This window comes from Pan troglodytes, chromosome 8, assembly GCF_028858775.2.
Source record: "Pan troglodytes isolate AG18354 chromosome 8, NHGRI_mPanTro3-v2.0_pri, whole genome shotgun sequence".
Lineage (NCBI taxonomy): Eukaryota > Metazoa > Chordata > Mammalia > Primates > Hominidae > Pan > Pan troglodytes.
In genome coordinates, this window is record NC_072406.2 from 126,603,917 (window position 1) to 126,624,554 (window position 20,638).

The 20,638-nt window shown below is 41.4% G+C and overlaps 1 protein-coding gene across 30 annotated transcripts in view; it reads right to left on the reverse strand.

Annotated features, from left to right (window-relative positions):
- Nucleotides 1-20,638, reverse strand: part of ABLIM1 (actin binding LIM protein 1) — a 336,688-nt gene that overhangs the window by 48,593 nt on the left and 267,457 nt on the right. For 25 of the 30 annotated variants that reach the window (XM_016919407.4, XM_016919406.4, XM_016919409.4 and 22 more), the window contains 2 exons: nucleotides 12,045-12,132; nucleotides 8,218-8,276 (listed from right to left, as the gene is read on the reverse strand). In XM_016919407.4, coding sequence (XP_016774896.1) covers nucleotides 8,218-8,276; nucleotides 12,045-12,132 — 147 coding nt within the window. Of the gene's footprint in view, nucleotides 1-5,559; nucleotides 5,644-8,217; nucleotides 8,277-12,044; nucleotides 12,133-20,638 lie in introns of all 30 variants that reach the window. The other 5 variants (XM_063782134.1, XM_009459294.5, XM_508051.9 and 2 more) reach the window with 1 other exon arrangement.

Genomic DNA, 20,638 nt, shown 5'->3' on the forward strand with positions numbered 1-20,638 from the left:
TCATAAAATTACTTTTTAAAAATTGAATGATTATTTTTGGACTTTTAATCCTAGATACTTAGAATTTTACATTTCAATTTGAAACATCTAGAATTCTAAACATGTTGAATTTCAAATTAACATCTTGTTTATTAAAAGAACCCTTTTTATTCTTCCAGCTGTTATTTTTCTTTTCCTAATGAATCCATAATTTGCTGTTACAGCTAAGATATCTTCAAAAGGCTCAGAGCTGTTCTCCAACACATTAACATACATCCACTCAGACAGAAACCATCTCAATCTTGAAAGCACTTAACTTACTGACATGCTGTCCCACTTTCAAAACACACTGACAGTTTCTTCTTTACCATTAACCCAACCCTATCATCACCACTTTGGTCATCACAGAATTTTACAGGTGATCCTGACATGTAACTGATGATCCTTACATGTAGTTATTTAATCTAAATTACCATTTCCACCCATTCAGATGTCCAGGGTAACAACAGTGACCCAATAATTATGAACTGAACTCAATAACCCAATGGGTCAGAAGCCTTGTTTCTGGAATTCTTTATGAGAGTTACAGTAAAAAAAATTACTCTCTGGTCTATGTTATAAATGCATACAATTTCAAATATTTATCACCAAAGGTAAGCTCACTTCTACAGAATAAAGGAAACAGCAAGGACTTATGGCTAACATACTAAAAGCAGGTACAATTTATTTACTTTCATTTAAGCACATTTTCCTTGCAGAAAAACCAACTCGAAAGTGCAGTTGGAGAAATTCAGTTCTTCCTTTTGATGCTATCTTTGGCATCTTCTGATGCCATCTTTGGCAAGGAGGTGGGGTGGGGTGGGATGAAGAAAGCAGGCAAGGTAGATAGATAAAGAATTATATATGGTAGTGATCGCTCAGAGTATTTTGCCAGTAAGATGAGGCAAGTAGTTGAAACCTTATTTTGGCAAAAGGAAGAAAGGAGCCTTCGGTAAGAACCTTCTTGTTGATATGGCTGTTCTCATTCAGTCTGTCATGATGAAGGGGTCCATTTACTCTATAGTTATCTCCCCAGCACACTTTCACGTCTTTACGTTTGATTTCAACAACAATTTTTTACTTTCCACACACACACACAAAAATAACAAAGAGATGCCTCATCGGAAGACTAGCAGTTCAACAGGAGAGATAAAACATGGCATTTAATTACAAATAAGTAGCCAAATGCTTTAAAAAGCACATCTTTTTGTTTTCTTCATGAAATCTCTTTGAAAAGCCCTCTAAACACCTTTCAGCTATTTTTCCCCTATGCCTTGATTTTGTCCATCTGTCCTGCCATTCAGAAGGCACAGTCACAGAACAAAAATTAATTGAAGACACCCTCTTCCGTTTCCATTACAGGTCTTATTATTCTTCAAATACTAACCATTAAAAACACTTACCAGAGCTCTGCCGGTTGAGTAAGTAGATAAATGGCATTTTCCACTTACTTTCCATTATGATCCACCATGCACATGGGTCGCCTAGAAGGACAGTGCTGGGAAGCACTTTGTAGCCCCTGCCCTCCCCCCATTCAGCAGGAGCAGGGATGCAACAACTATATTCATCTAATTTGCATTTATCCAAAGCCATGCTCTAAGGAGAGAAACTACAGGCATCTGGCAACTAGATCAGAATGATCTTACGAACACTGATGGGACAACTACTGATATAAGGTGACTGACACCTTATACTAAGTCCTGTTGATGTGGACAGTACCTGCCTTGGGTTTTTGTTGAAGTTCACCAGACAAGGTGGGGATAACAGCTGCAGAAAAAGGAATACTTTTAAAACCTGCACATACTGAATGCCCGCTGCTAAGCAAAGAAAGAGTGAAATCAATTCCTTTGGAAAAAAGAATTTTGTGTTTGGAGAGGAGGCAGGAGGATGCTGTGGGCACACACCACTTCTCTGGGGACAGTTTCACAAATGCCATCAGCCGTTATTACATGAAATCTTTCCAGTATAAATCTTTACACCTCTACATTCAGCTGTCTGATGAACTGTAAAGACACGCTCAAAAGGATGAAATACTTGGACGAAATGAAAGCTGGGAGTAAAACAGTATGTATTGTAGTGACATGAACAAAACAAAAATCAAACACCACTAACATTACTTGCTTGTTCTTGACAGACATAAAGCCTCAAATTAGCTCCTTTAAAAATATACACATGGTATTTGTTTGGTATATTATAGATTGACAAGTGCATATGTTATAATTGGTGAATATTAGTTTCAAAGAAAAAAGTCACACCCATTTTGCAGGTCAGTCAATTCATGCTTTAACCTCCAAAGGCATGGCTGAGAAAAACTCCCTTTTAGAATGAAAGCAAGTGACACCCCCCAGATTATTACAGACTTGGTCCTGGGAATACCATGTGCTTTGTGTATAATGAATTACACATGCTCAGTACTGAGTTTTACCTGTAGACAAAATTTGCTATTCATAGAAAACTTCCAAGTGAGTGGAACCAGAATACGTTTTTCTTAGGTAATTCTATTTTCATCATTTTCTTTTACCTGTAATTCAGGCAAAAGGAAAAGATGGAGCTCATTCTCAATATAGATAACAAAAATGACTTTCCTGCTATAGATTTTACTTTCCTCTACAGCAAAACCAGGACTTATTTCTGCAGCACAGAGTACTGAATGTCCCTGCAAGGAAGACAGTTTATCTAATAACTGAGGGTACTGAATTTTAAGTGGTGGAAAATGAGCTGCTGTGTAGCCAAAAGTACTTAAAAGATAAAATATGTGTGACTTGAGAACTGCATTGCTTTGGAGTTTTCCGGAATCTTAAAGGTACTGGTGAGCCATTCTTCGATTGCCAATGGGTGAAGGGAGACCTTGCCACACAGCCCATTTTCTCTGCCAGGTCCCAAGCTGTTTACAACTTTCTGCGATGGAGCTAAAGTTGACTTCATTGATAGTTACAGCTGGATAATAGGAATCAGATGTCCCTTTTGAACAACAAGATAGGAGGAGAGAAGTTATTGAAAACAGACCTCTCTCGCTCCCTCTCTGTCTCTCAAGATGCTGCAAATCTCTTAAGCTTAAAGGTCTGGGGCAAACTAAAAAATTTCACACTTGATGATGGCATTTTTCTTCAAGTCATGAAAATGTATTACTTGGTTGTAGACACAGGCTAACAAAATGTAATACTATTTAACAGTATACTACTGGAAAAAATAAGAAAAAAAAAACTATTGAAAAAGTGGCTTCTTGCCAAGTGGAAGCACTTAATTCTGAGCAACACTCATTTAAAGTGGGGACAATCTTTGGCTGTTCCTCTGGATTCATGTGACTTTGACTTCACCGTGTGTGGAAACTCTGCCACTGGAGCTGAAACTTTAGCACAGAATGAAGATTGTATGAAAAATACATCATATCATAGGAACCCAGTATCACGGGACAACGCAAGGCACTGAGGCCTGGGGTCAAGAACTGAAGTGTGCAGTTGGCTTGCTGTTTATGACAGCCTGTGCAGTCTCAGACATGCTGCTGTATCTGTGTGTTTTTGGTTTTTTTTTTTTTTGAGACAGGGTCTCACTCTGTTGCCCAGGCTGGAGTGCAGTGGCATGATCTTGGCTCACTGCAGCCTCAACCTCCCCAGGCTCAGGTGATCTTCCCATCTAAGCCTCCTGAGTGGCTAAGAATACAGGCACGCACCACCATCCCTCACTAATTTTTGTATTTTTGGAAGGGTACATATGGGGTTTTGCCATATTTCCCAGGCTGGTCTCAAACTCCTGGGCTCTAGTGATCTGCCCACATTGGCCTCCCGACGTGCTGGGATTACAGGCATGAGCCACCATGCCCAGCCCATCCGACTTCATTCTATCAATGAGGAAACTCAGGGGGTTGACCTCTAAAAGGTTCTCTTCTACTCTAAGCTTCTATACTTCTGTCTTTTCCATCGTGCAAAGAAAGAAGGTGAAGGTTTAACAAAAATGGAAACTCAGACTCTTCTTATCCTTAGCGCAGTTCTGACAGGCACAGAATGTACAGGCACACAGCCCAGCCAAAGTGCTGCAGTGCAACCCTGAATTGTTAGCAGAGCTAGAGAACAGGTTTCATCTGGGCTGAGATGAGATTGTAGAAAGTCGCTTCTAGTTTAACAGGCCAAGGTTTCCGCTGATTCTCAGAGACCCCTAAAGACGGTCAGGTCTGTGCATGCAGCATAATCTCCAGCCTGGCTGTTCCTCTGCCGGGCTGGTTGAGTCCTCTCCCTTCCCCTGCAGGATGCCCCGGGCAGGTGGTGCTGCTCTCTTCCTTACACTCCATCAGTGGCCCCCTGACAACAGCCTTAGCCAGTATTTAATGTTCTCCTTCTTCTGCTTCTTTCAGGTTTTTCTCTCACTGTCCCCTTGCAGTATAGCAGGACGAATATGAGTGAAGGGCTCACGGAAACATGGTTTTCAATCCTAGCTCTTCCACTTACCAGTAGAGTAACTCTGGAGAAGTTACCTAACTATGATGGGTCTCAGTCTCCCCATCTGTAAAATGGGAATAAGATTAGCTACCTCGCAGGAATTCTTAGGGAGAGCAAATGAGATTGTATGTAAATCCCCCAGTCTCCATAGAGTAGGTGCCTGTTCTCAGTTTCTTCCTTTCCCACTTCACTGTTCTTTTGTTTTTTTTCTTGAGACAGAGTCTTGCTCTGTCACCCCGGCTGGAGTGCAGTGGCGCAATCTTGGCTCACTGCAACCTCTGTCTCCAGGGTTCAAACAATTCTCCTGCCTCAGCCTCCTAAGTAGCTGGGATTACAAGCGCCCACAACCATGCCTGGCTGATTTTTATATTTTTAGTGGAGACGGGGTTTCACCACGTTGGCCAGGGTGGTCTTGAACTCCTGATCTCAAGTGATCTGCCTGCCTCGGCCTCCCAAAGTGCTGGGATTACAAGCGTGAGCCACTGTGCCTGGCCTCACTCTTCCTTTCTTGAGTGAAACCACTCCCTACCCAAGCACTGCCTTTCCCAGCTGCACACTTCACATCTCCTCATCAGGTCCGCCATTTTCTCCTCATCCCCTCACAGGCAAATCTCAGCCAGCCTGCAAAAATCAACTCCAAGACCACTTCTCCCAGGAAGCGACCCTGGAAACCTTTTCCTCATCTGACATTCCAAGGAGCATGGCCTACGCGAGCCATAGCCTGGGATGGGTTTCTGTACCACCCTTATAATTATTTATCATCTTTTCTTGCCTATGAGGCTGGATCTGCCACATCCAGCCCAACTCTATACCCGGGTGCTGAGCAGATACTTGTGCAGTGAACAAACGTGGCAACACGGGACCAAAAGGCAGCTTCTGATGTGCTTGCTTGAACAGACACAAAGCTTTAGCTGCTGCTCTGAATGAAAACATCCATCCAAGAAGACAACAGCCAGAGTCAGTGTGAGAGGCGCTTGTGGTGTGAGAAAAGCAACTGCTTTCTGCAGGAGCCGAAGAAGTTATGTGAGGAAAGCAGCCCAGGGGAAAAGCAACAGAAGCCTGGGCCCAGGACAGTGGCTTCGAGCCCCAGCCTAGACACAATGCCAACCTGCAGAGACGGAGACCGTCCTGTGCGTCGAATCAGACTTTTGGGATAAAAGAAATCGGATGAAGAATGCCGAATGTTTGGCAGCTGCCATGAAACATGAGAAAAGGGAAGAACGAACACAGAAATAGCCTCAAATCAGAAGAATTATTTTAAAAAATTAAACAAAACAACAACCACCTTAGGGAAAACTAACTTGAGAGTAAACATCAAGTGGGATTCTTTCAATGATGTACATGTGGATTTTTGGGCCAATGTTTAAAAGCATATTAACTGGTCTTCAAGTTACAGTAAATTTATCTAAGCTCCAACCTCCTTCAATTCCTCTCCATTTATTTTGGTTTAGACATTCTTACAATATATAAAGGGTAAGAAGCCAGTGAAGCCAACTGAGAGCCATCCTTGAGAATCTGTTGTTACAAATGCCCCATGAGTTCTTAAATATAAAAAATGTGGACTACCCAGTGGGGTTGCTGAAAGATTCTTAAAACATTTTCATTTTGCTATGGAAACTGCACTAATGTGACATGCAGTGAAAGGCCTGGAAATCTTGGCTCAAGATTTGTGATGTGTAGACACACCCTTAAGAGAGCACAAGATGTATTTCTCTGTTCAAAACGTATTCCCTTTAAACCCTACCAACATCAGTGTGAACCCCGGCTCTGGGTACGTGGGAGCCTCTTCCTCACTTCTGGGCTTTCCAAAGATAGTGACCCAGAGCACTGTCCTGACCTCCCACGTAGTGAATGCTGGGTTTAGGAGAAGAGCTTTAGAATTCTCTGGAAGGCTTACTAAAGGAAGAAAACAATAGCTCCTCTTGGCCAGAATGGGTGGAAGTATTTCACTAGTTGTTTTCATAAGCTTATCCAGAGAGTTTTCCATCAAGATGTTATCAGAGTGTTGTTGGTTTTTAAAAATCATTTTAGTCACATGATTTGCAAACTCAAGCAATCCTGATACAGAAAAGACCCACATTCCACTCAGTCTGGCCTCATTAGCATTCCTCTCTTCATCTCCCAAAAGACTTCATCAGAGATGAAGTTAAAATGATTAGAAAACCTAAAAGCAACACTGGAGAGAGAGTACAAACTACTATAGCTACTGGGGTGGTTTCTGGGCAGCATCCTCAAGCTATGCTGTGAACTTTACATTCTTACGATAAAAGTCACAATAAGGACGATCATTTATGTTCTCATATTTTATAAAGGTAACTCATTTCCAAAGCATCCATAGTTTCTCAAAAATCCCAGAGTCTAGAGCCCACAACCAGGTGACTACGCCTGTGTGTGACTATCCGGCTGATGGACTTCAGGACTCTGTGTGTCAAAAACAGAGCGCGAAACCACCCTAAGCTTGATGGGCGAATTCCTCTTTGGCTGTTCTTACCTTTATTTAATTATTCAGAGAAAAAGCGTTTTTTTTTCCCCCTCAACTTAAGTATGTTCACAATAATTGTGCATTCTAAAAGCATTGCATTTGTTCAGGGTCACAGGCAAGGGACAAGTTCCTAAAATATCCAAATGGTAAAATGTCTCCCTCTGATTGATGGATGCGAATTGAGGAGGAAAAGAAAAAACAAAAAACAAAGGAAAAATATCTCCTGTGCATACGTGTGGTTCATTCAGAGAATAAAGCAAACACACCAGGAAAATAAGAGCTGTAATTCCCAAGGCGGCAGGCAAAGGGATCTGAAAAAAGGCAGAGCGAATGGGTCTCGTTGATAATCATTGCTCCAAAGCCAAGTCACCCCTTCACAAGTCACACATCAGTGACTAGACCCCATCAGTAAACTGGTCGTGCTGCTGCTGGGGATTGCATACATAGCTTCTGATGCCTGCTAATGGCAGATCGAGAAGAGATTACACTACGCACTAGAATCTGGCCTCCAAAATAAATCCAGGCCATTCTTTTCCCTGAGACAGTAAATAGGGTGAAGTTAAACTCCAGTTTTTCCATGGGTACCACTAAGTTAGGTTAACCCAAGGCACTGGGATTCATTCAGTCTGATTATTGCACTGAAAAATACTTCCTAGCCTGTGTGAAAAATAGGGCATCTGAACAGGACAGAGATTATGATCACAGTTTTACAACTGTGTACAGCGCTTTGCTTCTGAAACATAAAATACTGCCATCTGGAGGTGTTCCGAGAATTGACTAATTTACCTATCTTGGTTGGTTATTATTTTCCCCAAAGGTTTTATCTGACAAGCCATCAGCTTTTAGAGTCTATTCTGGTGAATTTGGATCCAGTAAATGAGAGACCAGTAAAATGTGCCAATGTAGAGCTGGGGTCAGAGTAGTGCGTTATAGACTAAGCACCAAAACAGTCTGGTGAGGTCAGCAGATGCTGCACCTGGAACCTGATGAGTCATTGTTTTCCCATGTGCATGATTTGACTTTTCTCTTGAATGCTTTTCTAAGAAGCTGACTAGTAAGGCCAAGGCTTACTTTGTCTAACACAAGCATTTGGAACAAAAACCACAGTGCGTTTAAGGTAAGAGGGGAACCCTTTCCCTAGCCAAATGGCCTTTGAACTTAGTTTGCTATAAGGGAAAAAGTCAGTAAAAAGTAATTTCACCTAAACCCTAGCCCCAAGAATTAGTGACCACGAGCGTATGGCCTACAAATGCAGCTGGCATCATGTTTTAATTGTGTCCTTACCCGCAGCTTTTCCTCGGTCTTCGTAGATTGCTTACAGTCGGGATGCCAAACGGTGGAGCCTGAGAAGACAGAATGCACTGCTAAGAGCCAGGAAAATGGAAAGATACAAAGTCCTCTGAGACAGCACTTCTGAGAATGGCTCCTATCCCTCTTTCCCCATCATAGGAAGGTGTTATTGCTTTATGTCCAAGTGAATCATAACACAAAAATCAGACATGTCCAAAGCCTAAGCGAGTTTTCCTGATCTAGCCCAAGCTTGTTTGATAAAGGTCATAATTCTAGACCACAGAGACCATCAACTGAGCATGAGTCTTTTGATGCAAGAGATATTTAGTTCTTAATCGTGTCTTGTTATTTTTAAACCTTATTATCATCCTTTAAAAGGAATGCCTGAGTGCTTACTACAAGCTGCATTTAATTTAAAAAATAATAGCCATTGTTTATATAACATCAAAACAACCAAGCAGTTTAGTTGACGGGAATAAAGTCAACCAGATAGTCTATGTCCAGAAGCAAGACTTACTGAATTTTTCATTGATTCAATTATACACAGTCACCTACAGAGAAATGAGAAATTAAACCAACTAGTAGAAAGGGTGAAAGTTAAATTATAAATCCAAAAATTGCCTTTGGCCTTCAATCTTTTAAGTAATTTTCTAAAAAGTCTTTGCTTTTAAATAGTGAAGTAACTATTTAGGTGTTATTTTCTGTTCCTGAGTCAACAGTCTCACTTTCTCATATTATGAAGCACTTTAATGCGTGGTACCAGCATCACAGAATTAAACAAAACACTTATCTCCAACAGAAGCTCTTATAAGAATCCAATGCCTGCTCATATGATTTTGTATGACTAGATACATATCAAATATGTCATTTATATGATTATGAGTAAGGCTGATATGTCCATGTAAGGACATATTCAAGTGTGGGGATGGACAGAACTTAAATGAGCACTTAAGAAGACTTAAGAAAATAAAGTTACTATGTTGAAAGCATAAATTACATAAATAAAATTCACAGTATGAATATCAGAGTTTCCACATTTCATGACTTAAATCTTTACCTCATTTTTTTTTCTTTTGAGACAGAGTCTTGCTCTGTCTCCCAGGCTGGAGTGCAAGTGGCACAATCTCAGCTTGCTGCAACCTCTGCCTCTCAGGTTCAAGCGATTCTCCTGCCTCAGCCTCCCAAGTAGCTGGGGTTACAGGCACGCACCACCATGCCTGGGTGATTTTTGTACTTTTAGTAAAGAAAGGTTTTCGCCATATTGGCCAGGCTCTTTGGAACTCCTGACCTCAAGTGATCCACCCACCTCGTCCTCCCAAAGTGTTGAGATTACAGGCGTGAGCCACCACACCTGGCCAAAATCTTTATCTCTTTTAAGCAACAACCTGTGCATACTTGAAAAGTAACCAAATTAAAATAACTCATGAGTTATTTCACACCATTGAGTTTAACTAATATTAAATTAATGGCAATAAAAATACATTTTATATCAGCATAATACTTTAATCCTTATTTAACAATCATTTTTTCCATCTTCTTAACCCAGGGCCAAAATAAACAAACAAAAAAATCAAACAAAAAGCAGACAGATGTATAGGTCCCTTCAGCACTAACTCTGGCTCAAAGGCTGACTACAAAGCACAGGAAATCCTCTGAATGCAGAGGGCCCAGGGGTCAGGTGCAGGCTCAGGAGAAGCATTCGCTGTGAAGGTTCTGCTGAGCAGGAGTCACTGGCCAGGACACCGGGTCTGCGCACAATGGCACTATTGTTCTCCAGAGGTCAGGCACACAAGGAATGTGACTCGGACAGAACATCAGATGCTGAAGAAGATGAAACTGCTCTTTCTTCAAAGATGTGCCGAGAGGGCACGCAAAGGCTACGGAAGCACAACTCCAGAAGGTTTAGAGCAATCCCTGGAATTCCAAATGCAGCCTCAACAGATAGCCATTTATTCATAGCCCGAATGTGCTGCATTTGTGCACTGCTTGAAACCTTCTCTCTCCAGCCTCCAGAACCACTCTGAATTGCAGAGCTGCACCCGGAGCCTCTGAGTCTGTTTCTAGCAGAGACAGGGTTGATTGGCACTCCTGTGTCTTTGCTTTTGAGTGCTAGAATTGACATGCTAAAATCTAAGCCCACAGACCAAATAAAGAATAAATCTGCTTTGTGCTAAGAAATGCAAAGTGACACCTGCCTATTGCCACTGCAGATGTAAGGCCTGTTGTCCTTGGGAAAACGTGTCATATAAATCCCGCACGAGGCCACAGATGCAGGTGCTTGTCACTTGCCTTCATAAGGCCTTTCAAAATTCCGTGATGTTTTTAATCACAGTTTTTCAGAGTGATCATTCTAAAGCCAAAAAGAAGTTTGGGTTGTCAATTTCTCATGTAGCTAGCCTTTTTTAAGGGGAGAGTAGCCAGGCTTTGCTTTAATACTCAAGAATCCTTTCTGTAGACTTTCCTAAGTTGCCTAAAAACAAAATTGAGAGAGCAAAGCGAACAACTCATTACAGGTACACATAGTGCCATGTGCAAAGAGAAATCAAGAAATGACATGCACAGGTAGTTGAGACCCAGTAATTACCACAACGGAACGAGCAATAGCTCTTATGGGTTTTGCTAATTTTACTGATAAACCCTTGTTTGATTAACAACTCTTTTCCAGCTAAAAATAGTAAAATGCTTACACAGATGGTGCTGTTTGACTAGAAAAGAATCCTCTCTTAAAGCCTCTCTGAGAAGTTCCAGAATTTCAGAGAACATAAAAACTGATCATATATATATATATATATATATATATATATAATCAGTTTCATAAAAACTATGATCATATATATATGGTCCTTTATATATATATGTATGCTTATTTTTTTTTTGTCTTTTTTGTTTTTTTTTCTTCCTTTTTGTGGAGAATGGGGTCTCGCTATATTGCCCAGGCAGGTCTTGAATTCCTCAGCTCAAGCTATCCTCCCGCCTCTGCCTCCCTGAGAGCTGGGATTACAGGCGTGAGCCACCACGCCCGGCATATATATATGTGTATATATATATATGTGGTCTATTTTATATATATATATATAAAATAGAGTTGAGGATTCCCTATGTTGCCCAGGATGGTCTTGAACTCCTCGGTTCAAGCAGTCTTCCCAACTCAGCTTCCCAAAGTGCTGGGATTCCAATGGCTCCCTGGTAAAAAGTACCTCTTTGACACCAGAAATTTCTCTTTCAGAGAGTGGGTTCTCTCTTGTTATCTCCTATTCTTTCTCTGTCTCTCTCTCTCTCTCAATATAAGAGCTAATCATCTTAATGGGGTGAAACAAGTCTGTGACATAATTCATCAAATATGAGATTTTCTTTTTGAAAACCCAGAGAACAGCAGCCTGTGAGGCCTCAAAAAGCCCTTCTCACAGGAGAGTAAAAGGAGAAAAAAAGTAGCCATCAAATAAGTAACATTTCTAGAAATTTCTAGAGATTCTTTTAATCTTTTGTTTCCTAAGCATATTCCTGGGGAGAGTTGGAGAGGAGATATTGCTGATTTTCACTCTTCTCTCACATCCGAGCCATCAAATGTCGACTTCTATTCATTTGATTAAGGCAGCATCACAAGTTCATTCGTGAACAGCCTGAGGGGCTCACTGCCAGCATGTCAACTGCTTGGCTGATTAATACTAACTGATGAGGTAACTTTTGGCCATAATCTTCTTGGATTTGGGTAGCCTCACAGCTAATAACATGCCTCCTTCTCTAAAAACAATCAAACAAACATAGCAAGATTTCCTTTCCCCCAGCAAGGAAAACTTCTAGTGTTCTTGAGTCCACCTCACCTTGAAGATACATTTCCTCTCCTTCTGTGAACATCTGGTTGCATCTGCTGCATCGTGCACAGCTGGGGTGGTAATGTTTGTCACCTGCCTGCAAGAGAAAAGGTAGGGAACGTTGAGTCTGCTCCTTGTCATGGATTCCAGAATCTTTTCTGGACTTGAGGATTTAGAAGAAAAGAGAGGATGCTGAAAAAGGAAAAATAATTGTCTAATTGACCAAACTTCCTACACCAACAGCCCTGGAAGCTAAAGCCAACTTCACTGAAATCGGGAGGAGCTCCAAGGCCAGCTACTCGTGGCTGCCTGGTGGGGCTGCCTTGCCTCTCGGTGTTTCTGGCTTCTATGTCTCCCTCTTGACCTGGATGGCTGCCACTAACACACCATATGCCTGAGATGAGTCACTCCATCTCCCCAAAACCCCACCTTGTTGGGAGCTAATGCTGTTTCTAACAAACCAACCAAAAATAAATGACCCTTATATTTAGCAGGTTCTTGCTTTCTTGGCTAAACAATCTGAAAATAATAAAATCTACCCCAATGGCATCAAGCTGAGAAAAGCTATAGTAAAATACATCATCCACTGTTTTTATCTCAAGGGGGGCCCTAAGTCTCCTCTATGCAGCTTGCAACAATCTTTTGCCAGTGGCTTACATGAAGAGTTTTCTGGAGAAGGCATTTTACTAAGGTGGCTGTGCATTATTCATGTGCATTTCACATTCCTAAATATGACAGATGCCATCACAGCAGGTGTTGACTTCCCCAAAGCAAAGCGTCACTGGATACAGGGACAATTTTCTAGACAGGTGCCAAATCACCTTAGAGTCATGCTCCATATACATGCTTGACAAGAACAAATCCTTTCATTCACAGCCTAGCAAAAAATCATCACCACCTAAGAACTCTCAGATGGACTCTGATTAAATCATTTCCATCAATCCACCATCAAAACATTTATTCTACATTAACCATGTACAAGGCAGTGGCCGAGAAAGAGTTAAAAATGGCTGTATCCTGCATCAGAACCTGCATGAAACTGCAACAGGAAATCAGATGTCACGTGGTAATTCCTTTCTCATACTTTCCTGTAAAAACTACAAGATCCACTTAGCAACCAGCACGTGAGGTGGTGGTTAGCCCTTTAAGATAGTCAGGTGAAAAAAAAAATTGTATTTAAATTAGAAGTTAGGAATAAAAATCTTTTCAGTGGTGCCTGCCAGAAAATTCCAGAAGTGGTGCTCTTGTCCTCGTCCACATGCTACTTTTTATTTATTTGTAAAATTTTTTACTTTTCTGCAGAAGGAAGGGTAGGGCTGGGGGAGAGTGGCGAGAGAAGGCGGGAAATATCAACACAAAGTAGCTCCTGCCTGTAGGACATCTGAAGTCAAATGTGAGCAGAAAGGAGGAAGAAAGAAGACATTACTCAGTCCTAAGTGCTCAGTTCTAAACCAGGTTCGCTCAGCTAGGATGCCCGTGCTGGGAGGCCCAAGTTAGTCCGGGCAATCTCTGGACTCTTAAGGAAAATGTTAAGTGAAAAAATAAAGCCCCCTTGGCAAGACCATGGTGTCGTCTGCAGTGAAAAGCATACCTCTTGGTAAGCTACAAATAGAAAGAAATGTCTTCAAGCTGATCAAGTGTATTTATCATATTTAGTGGTGAAACGTTCGAGGCATTCTCATTAAAGACAGGAACAAGACAAAGGTGTACACTTTTACCAATATCATTCTACATCATTTTCCTCCTGGCCAATGTGATGTCAAGAAAAAGAAGTATAAAGATCACGAATACAAAAATTAAGTCATATGGCTAGATGAAAAATTAACATATAAAAACCATTATTTCCTATTCACTAGCAATAAAAATTAAGTAAATGTAATGGGAAAATGGGATCCCATTTGTAATAACAACTAATAAACCTTCCAATGCAAGATCTACACAAAGCAAATTATGGAACTTAACTGATGAACATAAAAGACCTAAATAAAAATGTATGATATTTCTAGATGGAGAAACTAAATATTGTAAAGATGCTGATTTATCAAAAATGAACCTATTAATGCAACACCCAGTCTAAATACCCACAGGAATTTTCTCTATAGACCTTGACAGGCTGCTTCTGTAAGTTTACGTGACAGAATAAATGCACACACAAAAAATACACTTTTTTGTGAAAGAGAACAGCAATAAGGAAGGATTTTCCCTTCCTGTCATAAAATTTTTTTCTAAGTCTAAAATAATTAAAGTACTTTAGTATGGGCATGGGAGTAGAAAATAAATCAACAATAGAGAAGAGAGGAACCAGTTGCATAGCCATACATACAAGAGAATTCAGTTTATGATAAAGGTAATGGTTCAAATGAGCCGAAAGAATTGATTAATAAATAGAGAGGACAACTGGTTCTCCACTTAGAGAAAGATAAATCTAGATTCCTAAGTCACAACCTATACAAAAATCAATTCCAGTCTGGGCGTGGTGGCTCATGCCTCTAATCCCAGCACTTTGGGAGACCTAGGCAGGAGGCTCACTTGAGCCCAGGAGTTCAAAACCATCCTGAGCAAAACAGTGAGACCTTGTCTTTACAAAAAAAATAAACAAAATTAGCCAGGCATGGTGGCTTACGCCTGTAGTCACAGCTACTTGGAGGCTGAGGTGGGAGGACTGCTTGAGCCCGGGAGGCTGAGGCTGCAGTGAGCTGAGATCATGCCACTGCACTCCAGCCTGGGTGACAGAGCAAGAGTCCATCTCAAAAGCAAACCAAACCAAACAACAACAACAACAACAAAACCAGAAAACAACCCCAATAAAGAAGTACTTACAATACTGAATCACATGTAGCCATTACAAGACTGATGTAAACTCATATGTACACACATGGAAACAGTTCAAGCTAATATTACCAAGAGAAAAAAAATCAAGTGGAAAAATCATGCCTATAAAATAACCACATAAGCTAGTGGCCAAAGCTGTTGAGACACTGGGGTAAGTCTGATTGGATTCAAATCCAGTTTCAGTATTGTGTGATCTTGTGCAGGTGACAATCTCTCTAATCCTCAGCTTCCACATCAATAAAATGGGTAGAAATAATAGAACTTACCCCACGCAGTTGATGAGAGCACTATTAGGAACCTAGTATATTGCCTGGCACCACGTTAAGTGCTTTAAAAGCCTAATTTTCTTCAACCCCCTCATCAATCCTGTAAGGCAGACACTCTTATGATTATTTACATCAACGAGGACAGACATGTATATGTATATTGATCTTATATGTGTGCCCTTCTTAGAGAGAAGACAGCGAGAATATACAACTAGTTTGCTGTGGTTAGCTTTGGAGCAAGAGGTGAGAGTCAGGAAGAAGTAAAGGAAGGGACCCTCACATTCTCCTTTGCAGCTATATCATCTCAACCCTTTATAACAAAAATATATTTTTGTGTTGCTGTGTAATAAAATAAAGACCAAGAGGAAAAAAAAGTCCATTTCTTTTGGAGCTGTGACACCTGAACTAGAGTGTTTACCCCAGCCCGTACTGGAAATGGGATCTTGGGCAGATCACAAGCTCTTGGAACCTCTATTGTAAAGTAGAGATGATGATGGTGATGATGGTGGTGGTGATGGTGATGATGATAATGATGATGGTGAGTGGTGCTGGGTGGTAATGATGATGATGATGATGATGATGGTAGTGATGGTGATGGTGATAATGATACTAGTGGTGATAATGGTGAAGGTGATGGTAATGATGGTGACAGTGATGACAATGATGAAGACAATGATGGTGATGATGATGGTAATGATGATATTGTGGTGGTGATGATGTGGTGGTGATGACGGTGATGCTGCTGCTGCTGCTGCTGACATTGATGATAGTGCTGATGATGATACTGTGATTATTCTGTGTCAATTACTCTTTTACGTACTCCATAAACATTTAGTCAATTTGTGTCACAATAACCTAAGAAGGCAGGAAGTATTATTATCCTTATTTTAAAGATGAGGAAGCTGAGGCCTGAAGAGATTTTATAACTCCTTTACAGTCACAGTTAGAACTGGTGGGACCAGGATGCAAACCCAGGCAGTCTGGCTTTGGAGTGAGTGTTCTTACCCAGTACCACCACTAATAACCATACAGTATGTCACTGCTGTAACTACCTCACAGTGATACTGGTGTGATGACCAAAAGACATTTTGAAAATGGTGTGACACATTGCACAAAGTAATAACAATAACGATAGGAATAACAATGTAATAACTCTCTGCTCAGAGACAGTCCCAAGGTCATTCACAAAAAGAAGGCACATTAGTGTGGTTTGGATGCCAGTAAAAGGCTCTCTGGATGCCCTGGGCAGGCATAGGAGAGTCACTGTGTTCTATTAACTCACAAGATGAAGGGAAGTTACATCAACTTATAAGAGTTCTATCAACTCACAAGATGAATGGAAGTTACATCAAGGCCCCATGTGGCAGGACTTCGCTGTATAAATCATTAGTAAAAACACTGCTACATATACACCATGGAATACTATGTAGCCATAAAAAGGAATGAGATCATGTCCTTTGCAGGGACATGGATGAAGCTGGAAGCCATTATCCTCAGCAAACTAACACAGGAACAGAAAACCAAACACCGTGTGTTCTCACTTACAAGTGGGAGCTGAACAATGAGAACACACGGACACAGGGAGGGGAACAACACACACTGGAGCCTGTTGGGGGAGGGTGGCGGGGGAAGAGCATTAAGAAAAAGAGCTAAGGTATGTTGGGCTTAATACCTAGGTGATGGGTTGCTAGGTGCAGCAAACCACCATGGCACATGTTTACCTATGTAACAAACCTGCACATCCTGCACATGTACTATGGAACTTAAAATAAAATAATTATATAAAAAGAAAACACTGCTAAAAAACCTAACCCTAGCCCATTGTAATGCCGGGGATGTCTTGACCTATGCATTTCCTTCATCCCAAGATGCAGATCATGTCAAGACATTCGGTAAGCCAGAGTCAAAAGGCATTGAGGAGTCGTTCTGTTTTTGCAGCAGTGCAGGCTTGAGGGGCTCCAGGGTCAGATGCTCCAGACAAAGGAGCCCCTCCTTCGCATGTGTGAGCCACCCTTCTGTTTCATTTATCCTTACATAGGCACCCATGATGGTTCACAGAGAAGCCATGTGCACAAGGCCAGGAAAAGTAACAGAGCTGAACACAGACGGCAGTGCATATGCAAATTTACCAAAAATCAGATGTTGCTGAATCAAAATCATTTAAATTGGAGTTATTTTTAGGAGAAGAAGAAGTATTTCAGATCATGAGCAAAATGAAAGACTAAATAGCGCTCATATAAGAAACAGATAATAAGCTTGCAATTCATTGCAGAGAGGATGCTGTTGACTATAAACTTTTAAAGCCCAGCAGGAGCTTTGTTGTAGCAGACAACGGCATGAAGGTTGGTTTACCAGATACCTGGCCCCAGGCACACAACTGGCAGCCGTCCTGCCTGAGCCTGAGTGGCCAGAGGTGCTGCTAGAGAGCTCACCAGAGCGCCATCACTGCTCTTCCCCATCTATCTTTGTACCCTGCTCCTTAAAAAAAATCACGTCCCCATTTCTGGCCGGGCGCGGTGGCTCACGCCTGTAATCCCAACACTTTGGGAGGCCGAGGCGGGCAGATCACGAGGTCAGGAGATCGAGACCATCCTGGTCAACACGGTGAAACCCCGTTTCTACTAAAAAAAATATTAAAAATTAGCCAGGCTTGGTGGCGGGCGCCTATAGTCCCAGCTACTTGGGAGGCTGAGGCAGGAGAATGGCGCGAACCCGGGAGGCGGAGCTTGCAGTAAGCCGAGATCGCACCACTGCACTCCAGCCTGGGCAACAGAGCCAGATTCTGTCTCAAAAAAAAAAAAAAAAAAAAAAAAAATCACGTCCCCATTTCTGCATTTTCACATATTCAAAATGCTTTTATAAAAAGACTACATTGTGGCTAGCATGAAACTCTATGAACAACTGACAATTTGGTTATTTAGGTGAGTTTTACAAAGTGCCTGCCTACACATTTGAAGTGCAAAAAATTGTTTGCCTTTAATAGTGCTGGTTAAATCAGACATCTGTAGTTATTATTGCTATTTAGTTAATCTCTAAATTGAAGTATGAACTTTAGCATACAAACCAGGATTCTGGGGAAATAACATCTACTCTAATGCAAAATTTAGTGTAAGTCACTACATTTTTTATGAAACCCTTTGTCTGGAAGAGCAGAAAGGAGTTCCGAATTCTTTGTAGACATGAGGTACAGGGAAAGGGCTACAAGCTTTGGAATCAGGAAGTCTGAGAATCATACCTCAATTTACTATCCATAGGGCCTCAAATATGTCACTATTTAATATCTCCAAGCCTCAGGACACACATCTGAAAAATGCAAAGGGCCGGGCTAGACAATTTCAAGCCCTCTTCGGCTGTAAAATTCTATGTTTCTGTGTGAAATCCCATACCCTCTACAAGCTCACATAGTAGTGCTAACAGAAGAGCAATTTTGGTAGAGAAAGAACATTCTTGATGGCAGAAAAATGGAGTTTAACCAATGATTCCTCCGTGTCTGTTACCCAGGAGAAATTCTAATGCCCTAAGCCCTGAGCCCATGTAATATGCTCCTGGGAACAGAAAAAGAGAATTGTAATTCTAGAACCCATCCTTGGACAGAAAATCTGCTCATCTGATAACCTGCTTAGCTCCTGGACTGCTGACAGTCCCTTTTAGTTTCTTTCCTTTACCGCCTCCATTTCTCTAGGAGTGCTCTACTTGTGGCATGAGCCCAGGAGATGGGAAGATGGCCCTGAAGGTCAACCTTAATCCACTTATAACTTATGTTCTGCCTACTTTCAAAAAGGACTGGCTGATTCTTATCAGAGAAGGACATGATTTTAAAACAATTGATCAAGAACCTTAAAATTCAAAAGACCCAAGCTCAGGCAAACCTGTTTGTTGTGATGTGAGCTTCTTAGCAGATGAGGGCAAAAGAGGAACTGATAGGCTGCCAAAGTCTCACTGTTTGAAAAAATGGCCACACACACTTGTCACTACAGAAGCTAGGTTTCCTGATTCTAAGTTAATAACAGTCATTGTGGGCTGAAGTTCTATAAGGTCTTGCTTTGTGTAAGGCTTTGTATCAAGACTTTAAATGATTCACAACAACCCTATGAGGTAGGTCGGTGCTATTTTCCAGTCTTGTTCTACAAGCAAGGAAACTAAATTGTTTTACCCAAACCCACCAGTGCTTCCAGAAGACAGAGCTAGGGGTAGAACCCAGGTAGCTGACTCAAGGTCCACACGTTAACCCTGTTAAACTACCTCCTAAAAGGACCAAAGGAATTCTCATACAGGGACCCTCAGTTATGGGACAGAAAAACATCTTCCACAGGAATTTCACTGATGATAGGAAGTATTTAAGTAGTTGTTTCTCATATAGACCCTTGAGAAATACCAAAGACGTAGCACTGAAAGATCACTAAATGAAGTCACTTCCATAGAGGAAGTTAAACTATCGAGGACTACGTGTGTAGTTTTGTTTCTTGTTTTATCTTAAAAGATCTAACTTGATTCAGAGATGGTGCTTAGAATCCCCAAAGGAATAAGCAAATTGTTTTCCAGTCCCTAAGACTCTCCCAAACACAGCTCTGGTGGATGGTGATTTCAGACTAAGGATATACAAACACCTAGAGGCTGGTGGGTTGCTTTAGATCAGGAGTTTTCTAACATTATTGCGCATAAGCAACACCCAAGAAGCCTTTTAAAAATGGGTTCGATGGCCTTAAGGTGGGACCCAGATATGAGTGTCTTTATTTTATAAGCACTGAAATGAGTCTATGCAGATCACCATGAGATGGGAAAACACTGGTCTGGGTGGTACCAAAACCACAAACCTGAGGGTGGATGAAGAGATGAGGAAGCCAAAGGGAGTAACAGAGATGTGCTGCTTACGTGGCAGGTGCATGGGTGGAAGGGAGAGGCAGAATCACACAAGTTCCCTGTTATGCTCCTGCAGAAAGGCAGTGCAGAGGCTGACTCAGCTTTTTTGCGTCTACTGGTTTTTTCACCCTCAATTGGGAGAGGTTTCCAATGCAACTGGACTGGCTTGATCTCTAAGCTAAACACTCACCTGTTCCAGGAGGCTTTTCTCCTGATGCAGCATCATGAACAGGCAGGATTATGAGGGCGTGCCTTGGCCGTAAATATGTATTCTGGGCAAAGGTGAATAAATCAGTCTGCCCAGGCAGCTTTCACAAAGCCTAGAGGGCTCTATACAAGTCTATGCAAAGCCAACCTGTACAAATGAGAACATCCTGTAGCCCTACAGCCTTACTGACTGCGAGGCTTCTGAGCTCACAGACACTGCTTTAAACACGTGTGCTATGTCAGAGGAAGGGTCAGCAGCTTATCCTTCTGAGTAAGGGTGCATAAACTAGTTTAGGGAGAAATAAACCATTATACTCTAACTTTCATCATAGAGTAGAAAGACATGGGCTTTGGGAGCAAGAGAACCCAGGGCCTAAATTCTAGACTGAAAATTGGACTTTGGGCACTTTTCTGGACTCATTTCTTCACCTGTAAAAA